We start from the raw sequence: 16314 nt of genomic DNA on the forward strand, positions 1-16314 counted from the left end.
GTATGGTTAACGATATACCTTTCAACCTTCTAGCGAGCGATTTTAGCGAGCAATCGCGAAATTGTCTCACGTGCTCACGGGCTTGGGCTTTATTTGCTTCGAACTTTGAACCTTCCGCAGAGTTACTGCGGAATCGGAGTTCCGCGATGAAGTGACGGCACTGCGTTATCTGGAATCTTAATGGAAGTGACGACACGGTGACTGCCTCGTCGTGATGGAACTTTATCGCTTGAAATGTGACACGGTTGAATGTTTGATTTAGCAGTGATATCGACGAGTCATCGGCCAGAATGAACGTAACTGGATCCTAGTACGAAATAAGCGTCAGGTGATTCGATGAAAATGCAATTTATGTCGCTACTATATTTCGCAACGTTAGCTTATTTGCAAACAGATGAGGGGGCTAGTTATTAAGGTCGATCACCGCTAACACACTAAGAAAAAGCACTTCAAAATTCATCTGTGACGGACATAAAATTTATCTCATAGAAATCAATCTTATATTACACAGCCTTACAAACCTTATTTCCACGGAATAAATCTTATATCCTAGAAATACATTTTTAATTACCTTTTCCTCAGTGTGATATAGTCCATACTTATTTTAGTTGATAACTGAAATTATCTAAAGAATTAGAAAACTGTCGAAAATTACACTTCAACTTGTAATCTCACATTTAAATTAGATCTCTGAATTGTTTATACAGCATAATTATATAAGGTCCCATCTATGTGACAGCAAACTAAAGTTATTTATTCTCCCCTCCCCACTAAAGTTATTTATTCCGCCCTCCTCGCTACTCTATATTTATAGGCAGCTGTATCAGAACTTGTAAATAGATGTCATGACACGTGACTCGTCGTCGGTTCCATCTAACATCCAATCCCGAGGTCGTCTAATGACAGCGAGCGTTATCTGCCGGAAAACGAAAAACAGATAAACTTTATCTCACACGAAGTGAGATTTCGTCGGTAGTATCGTTACGACTACGTCGCGGAGAGCACGACGACGTGCGCGAAAGAGAGCGAGAGAGAGGCGAACGATTCAGCGTGCACGCCTCTCGCGCATCGCGAGGAAGCACTCTCGTTATCAGTATCAGTCGCCGCCGTCGCGCGCACAACTCTCACTCGCGACGAACAGTCCTCGCTTTCATCGGCGTAGTCCCTTTTTCTTTCTCTCCTCGTCTCTCTTTCTCCCTCGCTAACGCGAGCGCGTGTGTGCTTCCGCCGACACACCGCTCCACCCGGGTGTGACTTTGTGGCGCGCCGTACGCTCTGCGTCACAACACGCGTGTATACCTGCGCTCTGTCACGCGCAACACCAGCAGGACGCGATGCCGACGCCGGAGTACGAGTACGGTGAGACGCGGCTGCGATCGCGCAGAACAAAGAGCGTCACGAGAGCGGAGGATATACGAAAGGCGGAACAGATGGTCCGCAGGTCGCAGCCCGACAAACCGTGAGTACGCACTGTGTTCCCCACGTCCGCCCACACGCGCTCTCTCTTCTTCCCACTAACGTGAATACGGACGCGATACTTGCTCGGCGACGCACGGCTGACACACGTCGCTGACGGCGAAGAATATGACGAGGATGATGATCGTGCACCTGTGACGGCCGCAATTGTCGGCGAAGCAGCGCGACAACGTGAAATTTTTCGCCACCTCGAGAGACGCACGACATAACAGCCGTGCTCCGCTTTACGTGCGCATGCGTGTCCCGCGCTATGTTTAGTAAGGCGCCGCGAGAGGGGAGATTCCTCAACCTCGGCAAGCGTTCTCCGTCTCGTTTCAGCCGTCGCGTTTTTGCCTGCCTCGCTCCGACATGTGTTGTAATCGATGCGTGGGTCAGACGACCGGCGTCGTCTTGTTTGCGGTCGAGCTACAGCTCGTTTCAGCTCGTGCAGCTGTTTTTTTTTCACAAGCTGATCGAGAATTAAAGAAGCGACGGCGGTTACGTATCATAGACGTACTGGTATAAAATAACGCTAATGAGAAACTATGGTTTTTCGGGCGATTGACGTCGCGCGCGACGTGAATTACATCGACGAGGTCGAGCGTGTATGTATTGACTTATAAATTGTGAAGACACGTGTTTCATATATCGTCGCAATTTCTAAATCGGCACACACACTCGTCGTGAGAAAGTTGCGGCACACTTTCCACTTTTTCGAAATCGGCCTTGTGATTTTCGGCGGTGCCGCCGAAACAAATGCCAAACTGTCAACGTCATCGCTCGTGTCGGACGTGATTTATATTCGTTATCGCATTTGTGATGGTAATGATTACCCCAACCTGAATTATATACATGTTAGGTAACGCAACGGAGAATTACAAAAATGTTGACAAACATTGTACTCGACGTACAAGCTGTTACATCATTAGCGTCATCACGTCCACCACTACAGTAATGAATACGTTGCTTATGACACGGAAATAAGCATTTAAATACCTCAAAATGATATGCGCATGAAAGTAAATGCATTGAGAATTTTAATTACTTGTTTCATGAAATATGTAAGACCGTTTACGTGAAGTTGCATATAGATAATTGCGATACGACGGATAAGAGTCTTTTATCATTATATAAGATGAGCTAAATTTTCACGGCGACGTAAATCGTACTTCGCATATAAGATTCATAACGGACGCCAGCGATATTGAGATGGTATTGTATGTTAAAATAACATTTGAGATATCTGAGAAAACGGTACCATTTAAACATATTGAACAGTTTCTACGCACACTCCGTGTTATTACATAAAACACAGTATTTAAACGAAACGCCTAAAGGGGAATAATATCGTGTTTTTTTTTTTTTTTCATGCAGTGCACATTCATGATAATATTCTTAACCTTTGATTTATGCGAAGACACGTACAATATATCTGGACTCATCCTTATATAATATAATAGTCAACAGCGTCGTTAGATTACAAGCTTCTTAAGTGATGTTTGTTTGACGTTCAATTGACCTTCGGGAAGTAGCGCTGCGTTCAAATCGTTTCAACGGCGCGATCGATCCGCAGAATGTGCGAGATTGGTTCGTCATTATATCGGGAAACACGAGGGATCATTCACAGAGAGCAAACAATTGCTCCTCGGAACTTTTGGACATATTTAGATTGGCCAAATCTCGTTCGTCAAACGGAGTTGAGTTTCCGCTCGGCTGTGCATAATTAATGCACACATGTCGCTATTTCAGAGCGACGACTTCATGGAGAAACGACTTCCAGTCTATTCCGTCGAAATGTCTATCAACGAAGTCGAGTTAGAGCTTGACTACATTATGCCCAACTTCGAATACTGAATCAATCTTTAACGACATCGATCGAACACGAAGAGCGCTTCGGGGAATCGTCTTGGGAGAGAAGGAAAACTGTGTCTCATGAGACACCTAAATTCTGACTTCATTATCGTGAAATTTGTGAAGAAAAGTTAGGAGTATGAGGCACACAAGAGAGAGATAGAGTATAATATAGAATACTTCGCAGCTTCGGCCAGGAATTGCTTGCATCTGTGACTTCTGCGGAACTTTCTCGTCAAGCTACGATCCAACTTCATAGTTGAAGCTTTAGTTACTTGGAAGTTTCATTATCCCATTGTTCCATGCGTGGTGATTTGGTTGTTTGCCTGTGTTCACGTGGTACTCTATACTGTAAATTACTTCATATTATCCAGCTTCCACTCTTGTCAATCGACGAGTAAAAATAATCGTCAATCTTTTACGAGTTTTACATCGTAATATCTAAATTCCTCCATTTAAAACACGTGGCTGAAATTCTAGTGGGATCATTTTCTCGGAACATTAATTAATAAGAGAATCTTTCTCATAACACGTTCTGCGGTTACCGAGACGGAGATTCGTCGTGAAATGTGCCAACGTTTATGAACTCCATGGTTCAATACGAAGTGCGAAGTCGAAGGATATCTAGTTCATTCGGGGAAGGGCATGATTTTATTTGCTCTGTAGCAATTATTATCTTTCGAATAATTCAGAAAAAGACACTATACTGTATTCTTTCGTAATAGTTCGTATTTTTTATTATTCTTTTATCAACCAATCATCACATATTTATTATAAGTAACAATGAGGAACGTGTTATTTTACTGCGGCAGCAATATAATGCAGCACGCAGGTAAGTATTGTTCGTATGAAAACAAATACTTTTTTATGCGTGTTGTCAGTATTAAAAAATTTAGTTTGATCAAATTGGAATCGCGGTTTGAATAAACTTGGATGGATTTGTGAAGAACAAGTAAACAAAGCTGTCGTTTTGTAAAATGCTTCATTTAAATAAAGCGACGTAAAATATCCGTAAAATGACCACAATAATGTTACCTAGGCATTGTAAAAAATACGCCGTTCAATAGCGTGAAAATGAAACATTTATATTCCAAATATATTTCAAAAGTAGCACCATGTTTCTGTGTGATGTCGAAATTTCAGCGTTTTAAAATTAATTAATTATTTCCCACATAATGATGTCGAGTATTCGTTTCAATGGAAAAATATCAATCTCGGATGTTTCCTATTTTTTCTCTTAAGAGAAGAAATATCAAATTTGCTTTTTATAGGAAACTTTTACAGCGATATAACTTTGTATACGCGTTATCGGGGCAAAGTATGAATCACTTATCACAGCCTGCAGGTTTTATCGTCGGTTCAATAATATCGACTTGCCTGGAATTTGAACTCACTTCCGTCGTTCGGTATCGTCAGGTCGCGGGTCAAGGTTAAGGACAACGAACTTTCGATCACGCGAATGCGCGAACAGTTAAACGCCTCCGTGCGCCTCGGCGCGCCTAATTAGCTCTCGACCGTGGCGAGGTTTTGCTTCGACGCGCCTCAGCAAACCCTTCCGCGGGGTAGTCGTCACCCTCCACCGACTTCCGGAACCGCTGACGGTTCCATGGAGTCGCTCGGCGAAGTATGCAGACCACTTTCCTGTGCCGTTAATTAAAATGTTAATTCGGGTGACACAGCAAAATCGCCCCATCGCGACGCTGTCGTTAAGCTCCCCCTCAACGATCTATCCAGCTACACTTCAACAGTTTCTTCTTGTAGAAAAACGTGTCGCTTTATTTACATTATAATTTAAGTGTAATTGAATATATTGAACTAGCGGATGTTACTTCCCGTACTTCCGTTTTTGATAATATGTATCTTTTTCATTCGGGCAAATGAACTTTTACTGTTTGCCTACACGATTGCATAGATCAAGGGAATGCGGCTGCTCCATTATCAAGTGCGTTTGCCAATCAGCGAGCATTTCACTAGCAATGGAACCTAACAAATTGATGGGCCGTTTATGATTTAACTGGAAGTAGAAGCTACATACGCGCTTTGGTAATCGGATTCGCTAATCGTAGTACGCCGGTCTCGCGTTGAGATGAGATCGTGTGTTCGCGCTTCAGCAGAAAATTGTCAGTTAATTGTACGTAAAGTGAAATAACGTACACCGTAATGACGGTAAATCTATTTTTTGTAATCCTTTTTGTTCGTTTATATTACAAAAAGTTGATCGAGAGTATATGAGATATGAAAAAGTTAATCCACGACTGAATTGCTAACTGTAAAAAATATTGGATCTGCTCGCAATATATATGTGGGATGATGAATATACATTTGTAATCTTTGGTGCGACATATCCGACATGCATTATATTGCGTGAGTTGTTATCGTACCTTTCCTTTTTTTAGTGGCTGTTATTGGGTAAAAATATTGTATTATTAAATGAAGCACAAGACGACTTGAACGACAGTTAAATAATTAAAGTAGTTGGTCTGTAAGGTGCCAGATTTTCAGCCCCTTGGATAATATATTAAATTTATTATTTACTGAGAAAAATACTTTTCTGAAACATTATTTAACTATTTAAATAATAAATGTTGATTTTAAGCGACATCAAGAGAAGTACACGCACACATAATATTACAAATACAGAGATATTATTCATTTTTTTAGTTTTCTTATTAATACTTTATATTTATGCGTCAGTTGAGCTAATAAATGTACACGTAATAGCAAATGGCAAATAAATATTAAATATGCGCATATATACATACATGTATCGCGGGCATTATTATAAATTGTAAATTTCCAACGTCTATATTTACAAAACAAAATAGTCAATAATTCAAAAATGTTTGTACGTCTTTGTATTAATCCTTAATATCACAACAATTTTACATTAAAATTCTAAATGAGTTTTAGAAGGAATTAAAAATAGAAATTGAAAATAGAATCTTAATTTCGAAGAATACATATAAAAAATGTAATCTTTAGTTGCGAATATCTCAACCTCCGAATGATCAATCGTTTTCTAATTTTATACATATTCTAATTTATTAAATACAGTTTGTGGATTCTGTGGACAAAGTTCCACGATTAAACTGGGATAGCGGACGTGTTAAAGACGTTTCGACGAATAGAATTTCTCACAGGAGCAAATGTGCGACACTGAAATAACTAAGAATTTTATCCGATTTTGTTTTTTAGAAAAATATACTATCGTATAGTTCGTTACATCACGTCAATCTTATATGTGCACTTATATGTGTTCTCTCGCGAGTACTTTTTTCATCGCACGTCGTCTAACAAGACAGGGAAGGAGAGAGACAAGGACACAGCGAAAACTACGCCTCCAACACGATATAATGACTTGCAAACAAAAGTTTCTTGTTCTCGAAAATAGCGAGTCTCTTTTGCCTTGCCTTGCGTCGCAGCTTCTTTTCCATCTTGGCGTGCGCCTCCTTTATTCCCCGGCTCGCTCCTTACACCGGCGAATCCATCCCCGAACAAACGATCCTTATATTTACTCAAGGCATGTTTGTCGAGCGCCCTTCTTGTTTTCGCAAGTTTGCAATTAGACGCGCGATGGGTAAGAGCGGCAGTCGGGTAATATCGGATTCTCGTCCTCTTCTTTCCGCGTGTGAGCGACGGGTTGCGCGGGAACGCAGGGCGAAGGACGGGATCGGCTTTCCAGTGTATTTCCGGAATGCCCGAGATTGACTTCGGAGTTTCCGATCTCCCGATCTCGCTTCTGGATTTCGGTCCAGGAGTATCCGGGACGTGTTTGCCCACCTGATTCGGTGGTTCGCTTTCGCCTCTTGTCGTTAAAGGGAATGGCTGAGTTTACCGACGCATTGTTTAACCGTGTTGTAACTCCCACTCAGCTAAACAACAATCGATTATCGTCATAGACAAGATACAAATTAGTGCCTTACACGTTGTGCACCAGCAGAGAGGACTAACAAACTCGATTAAATGTCATATCGAAAGAGCTTGCGCAAGTGTATGCATCTCAAGCGATACACATTTTTTATGTCAAATATTATAGACATTCATTAATCCTAGAATACAGCATGCAGTAAAAAGCATTTTGCATCTGTATTAAAATCGGCCTTTATTCAAATTTGTATGTTAAATTTTGAACATAACCCGTATTTATTTAACCTGTGTGTTAATTTAATATATTGTATTTATTTTATCTCAATATTTTGTGTTGAATCAACTTACTCAACTGTTAAAATAACATTTGTCAGTGTTAAAATAACACATGTTATACTTTAGTGCCGATTAACAAAAGTCTTACAGTTTTCCTTTTTTAACCGTCATAACGACGTCGTCAAGACACAGTTAAGAGTATAGTAGCATAGAAGGTTAGTGTGTGTATATATTCTACGGTTAAAAAGAAATCACGTTCAACAACTATTGTTACAAATTAATAGGATCCTATATTCTCCGTCGATTATCTCGAAGAGTATAAGATATACCAACAAATTATTCCCTAATGATTAAGCGCGAAGCGTTGAAAGCAAATCTCGCGGATTTTAATTTACGCCAATTTACGAGCGTTGCGTTATTATCGCGTGCACTAATACTAACTTTAGAGTCAGCCCTACCTGCGCCATTCTCTAACCGGGTGGCGCGTTCTCTGACAAAAAGCCCCTTAATAAACCCTGAAACCACGCGTCATCCCTGCGGCGGGCGGCAAATTTTCGCCTCGGCGTTCAACGTTCCGCGGCAAATTTTTGCCGCCCGTCTACCGCCCGTTCTCCTCCATCGTGACTTTTTTGCATTTCGTCGAGTTCGGCAAAAACTTTTAATCTCTCGCGAGCCTGGCACAGAGACCGCCTCGTGTAGCGCCTTCGAAACGGATGAGGATTAACGGTATTGTGCTGTCAATCCCGCAACCCTTTCCACTCGTGCTGCTGCCTCGCAATTTTTACCGTTCTTTCTTTTCCCTCTGTCTCCCGGCTCGGCGGACCGTTCTCTCGGTAAGATTGTAGGCGGCAGTGCCGGATTTCGCGCGCGAAATCAGGCGGAAGAACAATGGTGGCGATTACGCCGGGCGGAAGGGACGGAACGAGTGTCCGGATTAGGAAGGGTTGCGGTTTTTTCGCGGCAACACAACGTCGCCCGACCCGGTGCTTTTCCTCCGCTGAATCACCGCGAAGATGACGCGCCCTGATGATATTTCGCAGATTTATACTTCGAAAACCTTGCAGGGGGATCACGAAATTCGGAATAATAGCCCGGCAAAGAGAGATCAAGCGCGAAGCAATTATATCACAAGCTGCACATATTACGAGTTGTTTATAATTACTCGATTTCACCCGGAAATAACGCACGACCGCGCGGCGTTACGAATGTTTCTTGCAAATTGCACGTGTGTGTCGCGACCGACGTCAGTTAATCTTCCCACAGCGTTGTCACGGTGGTTGAAGCCGGTGGCGAAGAAATATTCTGCGTCGGGATGTACGGTCGGAATAATACAACTGACATTTAGCGTATGTATCTTCGCGGCGCGCTGAGACCCGCAATTATACCGGCGTAGCCGGTAATCGCCGAGTCAAAAGGAACGCAATTTAGTCGGACCGTGGCTACGAGGTCAGAGAGACCGCGAGGTTACCGTGTGGTTGCGCAAAGGTGGCGAAAGAAAACGTAGCACTCACCCCCCCTCCCCCTTCCCATCCACGACTGACTTTAAATTAACTCCTTTAACGCCTGCCCGGTTTACGCGAATTCCGTTTGTCGCTCAGAGGACAGGTGAGAAAATTTTGATGAATCTCCGGAATGCAATACCGAAGCCGGAGACGCCGTCGGCGAGAAGGAAGAAAGCGCCGATAAAACAGGGTCGGTCAGGATGGAAAAGGGATGAGGGAAGGTAACAGGAGACGGACAAGGCGAATGAACGAGGGAGATGGATAAACCGATTGGTAGAGGGGAGACGAGAAAATGCAAGGCCGCAGGATAACGCGAAAGAAGATAGGGCGAGTAGCGAGGAATGAATTGGTTGGCAGACAGGCGATAGGTAATCGATTCCGGATATCGTCAGATGTGCGGAAGGATGTGCAGGGTAGGGGGGAGGAGGATCGGGATGAACGAAAGCGAGGGAAGAAAGGCCTGTTTAAAGCGCCGTTTAATTTCCCTTCATGAATCACTTAGAATATTCTTCCGCCGCCGGCGGCCGCTTCTTCGTATTCTCTTTCGTTCGGCTCCGATCCGCGCCGGATGTTGTAGTAGGGGGATTCGTTCCTCATTACACGAGTAATATATGTATATCCGTCTATCGTTTAAATATTCACGAGGCTTCCGGTGTCAGGAAGATTCGCGAGGAAGATACCATCCGGGCGGGGAAGGTCCCGGCGGCCTGGCACAGGGTGCCATTCTTCCATTTCACCCTTCCCGCCGACGGCTGCTTCTTATCCTACGGCTCGTCGTGTCCGCTCTTGCACGAACAACCTTTCCTCGTCGTTTCCCTTTGGAGGGTCGAAAGAGAAAGGAGCGAGCTAGATAGATAGATAGATAAAGAGAGAGAGAGAGAGAGAGAGAGAGAGAAAGAAAGAAAGAGAGAGATAGAGTAGAGAAGAGCGGCACAAGTGGCGTCTCCTTTTGTCGGGGGTGACTCTCAGGTCGAGCCGGAAACAAAAGATTCGGCACCTTTATCTTTCGTGAAGATACGCCATTCCGGCTCATGAAGTGCGCGCAGCAGCCTTCAAGCCGACGTTCCGTGCAGTTTCGACCGGCTCCTCTGCATCTTGAGATCCGTAACAACGGCCAGATGAAGGATGCATTCTCTCGGTTTGAATACTGCGAGACGAGAATGACGAGGCGTTACGGCGGATAATGGAGCCGGCGGATCACCACTACCATCCGCGCGGGATATTACCGAGTTTTTCTCGTCGCTACGCACCGGCGCGTTTTTAAAAAGCGCTCCTCGCGGGTCTTCGTGTAATCTGTAAAGAGGGAGATTTCACCGGGTAATCTTTTTTTAACTCGAGACTCATTTGCATAGATATTTAATACTCCGCTCTCTTTCCTCCTTTTCATTCTGTGCGTGTGTCTTAAATACAACGGTTATTGCATTACGCGGCAGAAAAATATGCAGATGAAATATGAGCGCTATCAGAAACGGCGAATGTCGAAGAACAGCGATATATATATATATATATATAGATGTATTGCGCGCACGCGGAGGAAAAATGATACTTTGTACGCGAACGCGTTAGCTGCGCGCGCGATAACGACGGGATAATACTCTTTTAATCTCGGTCCGCGATATCACGCCGCGACACCGGCGGGAAAACCACGTAGGAGCTGAATATAAGTCCCGAAATCTCGGAATAATTCATACAACTCGCTGCGACGCGAGACATTAGTCACCCGTGATAGGCTGAATAATTATTGCACGCAGATAGATGCGCGGTTAGAGCATCGCGTCGTTATTATACAGTGCTATGTGTATCGTTTGCGTGGGCGTATCAATCTCGATCATCCTGACGAGCAAGTAATGAAGTAAAACCGGCGACCGCACTAATGAGTCAGTCGCGTTGCGCTTTAGAGCGAAAACGAATGAAACGGGCAGTTTATTCGCAACATTATCGTCCGGGATACGCGTGGAACGGAACAAAAAAATTCCCGCGCACGCGTGTTTAACGTTTTCCCGATGGCACTGTTGTAGATAGGAATATTTGCGGTTTAATTCACCGTTTTCTGTACTAATCGTTTCGTTCGTAATTTCCAATAAAATGCGGCCGCGAAGCGACACACAGGTACCGTCTGAAAAAACGCCGGTCGGACGGTCGGACGTGAAAATGTCGATGATGGACGGTCGCGTATCAGTGCGAAAATTTATCCCGATCGAATTATGTTACGTGCCGTAGTACGCTCGAATAATTATACGGAAGCGTTGCCGGCGTTTCTGGCATTTTCCGGCGCGAAAACACGCTTTTCTCTTTATTTCGTTTCGCGTGACCATCATACGTCGATTATCCTCATCCATTCCGCCTCTATTCACCGCCGTCCGTTCGTTCCCGCGCCCGGTGCAAAGGCAGCCTTTTTCGCCCGACAAATTCGCGAGCGTCCATTTTTTTTAATCAGAGGGATAACAATCGTCGTATTTTCAAATTAGGGAACGCGACGAGGAGATCCCGGCGAGGGTTTTTTTTACGCGCGGTTCCTTTTATTTTGTTTAAAATCTGCCCGCGAGCAGATGTTTGCATTTTTCAATAGGACGCGGGTTTCGAATAAACACGATTTTTGTTTCAGGCGCTGTAAATAATTCCATTTGGAAATTGTCACGGTTTTATCGGTCGCGAGCTGTGTTTGCTTGTTTGCTTTTTTTTTTCGCACTATTTTCGGGCGCGGGCGAACCTCCAAAGTAATTTGCGCGTTTAATGGCGATGGTTTCCGTGTTCCCATTAATTGTTTAGCTTGTTCCCATTAAAATCTTTAGCGGAGGCGTGACGAAAAAAAAAGGAGGAAGAAACACGTATTCTATTTTCAACGAAAATTCCCAATTGTGGTGATGACGTAGGGCGTTAATGAAGATGACGCATTATGTAGACGGGAAAATGTCGCAATTGCCCATTTTTCATGTGAGAATAATGCAGATATCGGAGCGCTCTGTAAATTTTCTGGACAACCGGACTGAATATTTTTTTCCGATGAAATTTCGATTGTTCACCGAGCAGCGTTCGCGCAAAAATAATCCCATATAAAAAAAAGCTGTTTATTGAAATGAACATTCGACCCAAAGAGGAATATACTCGATCGTATGAACGAGGATTAAAAATAGGGGTCGTGTAAGAGACGCGCAAATAACGTGGTCATTGATCGCGCCATCATAACTCAGTTTCAATTAAATCCACGGATCGGCCCGAAAGTCACGTTTGCCGCCATATCGCCGACGAAAAACTGGCCTCTCCATTGGACGTTACGAGCAAAAACACGACGCCGAAGTTGCACGCGCGACGTCGATGATCAAGGGACGCCGCGGCGCGGCGACTACGTGCCGAAAACTCGTCGCGTCGGCGGAAGTTTCGCTTAAGAGGAACTTTTTCCGCAACCTGTAATATGTCCGCCGCAAGAAAGCGGAAGCGATTTGCCTCGGAGCGACAAGAACGTGGCGCACGCTCGGGATACGCGTCTCTCAGTTCCGGGGCCTGGAAGAACAACGACAACTTAGTTGGTCTTTTTGCCCCCTCTTACGGCCGCGGTTTGTTCGGAAAGTGGACCGAAGTATGATATTGCAACTTATCCCGCGGATGTCGCTTGAGCTTCGTTTAAAAAGCACCGCTAATCGTCGCGATAAATCATTCTAGAACGTTCTCTCGCAGCGAACGTCCGGCTTCGAGCTTCGGAATTCTCGGCCCGACCTTAACGACACCGCTGACCCTAATTAATCAACCCGGACACATAATCAAGATAATAATCCAACGTAGAAAATTTCTTGGGATTTAATTGGGGTCCCGTCCGATTTCCTCGAATAATGATGGATTTTACTTGAGAAATTCACGCAGCTTTTAGTTAGAAGTGTAATATTTCAAACGAGATCCTAGGTGGAAAGCACTTTGGTTTATTCGTAGTGTGACGTGGAAACCAGAAAAATCTTTGGGAAAACATCGGAGATGACGAGATAGCATCTATTTAGATTTGTTTCTTATTCCTGAACTGGTTGCACCAGTTCAAGAAGGCCGTGTTTCGATATTCACTGCCGATACTGAAAATATAGTTCACGTTACGTATGCTATCGATTTTTAATACTGGCAGTGAATATCGGAGTGCAGCTTTCTTGAACTAGCGCAGTTCAGGAATAGAAAATAAATCTAAACGGATGCTGCTTTATTCCAATGTTTTCGTAAACATTTTTTTTTTCTGATTTCCACTTGACACTACGAATAAACAAAATATACGAAACATTTTAAATATTTTTACTTTACAAATATACATACACACACACAGAGGAAAAAGGAAATCATAAGAAATTTCTATGCGAGACGTTAAAAGTAACGATAGGCGTCTCAAGCAATGCCGATAAATACATTTGCAACCGAGAGAACCGACGATTGTGCTATTATCGTGATAGGATTGAAGTGTGATGCAACGTTACTTCGGGGATGTTCGCTATCGCATTAGTCATGTAATGTCCGCGTCGTATCGCACGATTCACTCATTGTCCATCTCAAATCGGATGACAAAAGTCGAAAGGACGCGTCTACGGCCGTAGCTCACGTTCTCGAAGACGCCGGACACGACACTCGGACATATCCAGCGTATCGTCATTCTCATGCATATGGAATTTCCAAGCGACACGTCTGCGTTCTGTCCGCCATGCCGCTCCAATACCAGAAGCGCGAGATAGCTCTTCGTGCGCAAACCGCCGTTTCTATCGCGGCTCTATTAATTATCGCGATCTGCCATAAATTCTGAGTAATAGTTACGGCGCACAGGTCGAGAGGGTTTATTAGGGGAGCCGTTGCGCGAGGGCGGGGAGACGCACGACGATGCTGAATACACGCAGAAACCGCGCTGCTGGGGGTGGCTGCGGGTAATTACGACGGGGCTATATATAACGTTCGCCTGTTACATTTCGCGCGCAAAACCGACGGAATTCTTCGCCGGACAAATTGCATCGTCATCGTTACGGATGTCGTTGCGGAAATTTATAATATTAGCACGGCTGAGACTTTACGGTGTGCTAGATTTTGTACAGTCACGAGTTGAAATAGGAAACGTGGCGTATCGCGTCTCTGATTTCCCCGGGAAGACTTATATTTCCGATTAAAATGGTAATTCTCGTAAAATCGGGATTTTAAATGGAGATTTGTGTTTTTATATGTTTCTCTTTTCTTCCTTTTTTTCGGGGCATTTGTACGGTTTGCCAGTTCAATCACAGATGTTTCAAAGGATGTAGATGCAATTTTATGGCCACGAACCTTCGGTCTTTCGAACTTCCAAGAAGACACCGTCTCAAGGATACGTCTCACTCACGCTCGCAGGGGAAGGGGAATACTGGAATCTTTCATGTAAATACTTAAGACGAGAGGTTCTTTCATGAAAATGGCACAGAAGCTTCTCGAGACCTACCTCGATGACGACATAATACGAGAGGTCATGAAATAAGAGGCAATCGAGAAGTCGGCACAATCCAAGGTTGACGTGAGATTTACTTTTCTTGCGTATCAATCGTCGATATATCGCAGCTTTATCTCTTACGCAAAAGAAACTTGCAAAATACTTGAGAAGGTTTTCGCCCGACTCTGGGAATCGATACAACGGTTTATTTATGAACGTGCGTCATGTCAGAGTGGTTGCTTAAGACGGTGGCTTCCCCTAAACACTTACTTAGAAGTCCTTCAAAAGCTCACCCTCGATGGTACGGTAATACATTCCATCAACAGTACCGTAAAAATTTTATTTTCATTCTCGATTAAAAAAGACATCTTTTCTTGGCGCCAATATCGAGGTATGAATTTCTTAAACGTTTACTTAGAAGGAAATTATATTAAGATCCTATGATAGATACTGAGAAAGAGAATAATACGATTTTTACACACAGGTTCGTATATTTTGAGTTTATTTTTATTTTTAAAAGCGCTTCTAAAAGTGGCTCGGAAACCACCTGATTGGCTGAGAAACCATATTGAAGATATATTTTGCGATAATGGAGAGTTTACAGGCTGCAGACTTTTTAAATGTCACAGATAAAATAGACGTCGTATGATTAATATAAAAGTAGACCGACAGTTTCATAAATAACCCTGCAAGAATGTATGGCGCTACATTTATCGATGAGATAAGAATATTAGCCGAGATATTAAGCGTGACTGCGCTAATCCAAGTGGCTAGCACGAGTCTCGCTCTACGATCATTATTTCTTTCTTCCTCGCTGCGCGATCGATTCATCGCGAGTGGCGCCGTTCGAGATCCTTTTAGTACGCTCCTTTCGCGCCGTCGTGTGCATGCAATAAGCACTTTAGATATCGGAAATTCCATATGGTGCGCCGCTCTCGCGTGACTGACAAGTGCGCAGCGCCAAGAATATTCCGTGCATGAAATCCGAATGGTGTCTATAGCGCAGATTGGAGAGCCGTAACACAAAACCCTCTTGTCTTGGTGTCTCCAGGGTGGATTATACACCGGATGCGTCCCCGTAATCGGCTTCCACGGTGCGTGCCTATCATCCGCCGCTGGTTGTGCTCGCGACGAGTACCGATGAGGACCATCGTATAAACTTTTCGATAGGACTTTGTCTTGCGGCACAAAACATTCGAGTGCCTCTCGTATCTCCGATCGATAAAGAGCGTTCTCGCGCGATTCATGATAACGGTCGCCCGTGTCGGCCAGATTCTCGCATTCTACGCGTCATATTCGTCGAACTGAATGAATAAAAAAACATAAACAAATTAGTTAGCGAACACAAAAAGGGACACTTATCGAAGTTATCAGGCACTCGACGAAAACAAAAAAAAGAAAGAAAAGAAACATTGCACGAGAAGACTGTTGTTTATTTACGGAAAACTTCGAGCGTTTAATTAATTTTTCGAACGTAAGTTCCCTCGAGCTTCCCTCCCGTTCAGTTTGTCGCTCATCGGCGCGACGCTTCCACCTTCAACACGCAAGCATGCGCAATTATTTCTTCTTTTTAATACCGGCGCGTCAAAGTTTCTCCGAAACGTGCCGGTAATTTCGCCGGGATTTTTCAGACGAGTACCGCGAAAGTGAAACACGTATCCTGTGTGTATTTTCGTGGCTCCGGGATGAATTGTTATTACTGTCCACCCCTTGATGCGAGCAACGGAGCGAGGAGCAAATGGACGGAACGTTCTGAATACCGGTTGGATGCAAAGCGACGTTCCCGCGCATAAAGGCACAAAGTGAAAGGGTCATGCGGAGACAGTGGTAATCTTGCTACGATCGTCCGTCATAAACTACGTTTCGTTACTAAACTCCCACGTGGGACAGGGGCACGGCGGGATCGTAGATTCCGCGAGTGTTTCCGAGACAAATCTGCTTGCACGAATG

The 16314-nt window shown here is 43.9% G+C and overlaps 1 protein-coding gene across 1 annotated transcript in view; it reads left to right on the top strand.

Moving 5' to 3' along the window:
• The first annotated feature begins 915 nt into the window (after positions 1–915).
• Positions 916–16314, top strand: part of LOC106747317 (diacylglycerol O-acyltransferase 1) — a 102642-nt gene continuing 87243 nt past the window's right edge. The window contains exon 1 of the mRNA XM_014624716.1: positions 916–1459. Coding sequence (XP_014480202.1) covers positions 1335–1459 — 125 coding nt within the window. The 5' untranslated portion in view covers positions 916–1334. The remainder of the gene's footprint in view (positions 1460–16314) is intronic.

This window comes from Dinoponera quadriceps, unplaced genomic scaffold (genome assembly GCF_001313825.1).
Source record: "Dinoponera quadriceps isolate SergipeBrazil2010 unplaced genomic scaffold, ASM131382v1 scaffold2305, whole genome shotgun sequence".
Lineage (NCBI taxonomy): Eukaryota > Metazoa > Arthropoda > Insecta > Hymenoptera > Formicidae > Dinoponera > Dinoponera quadriceps.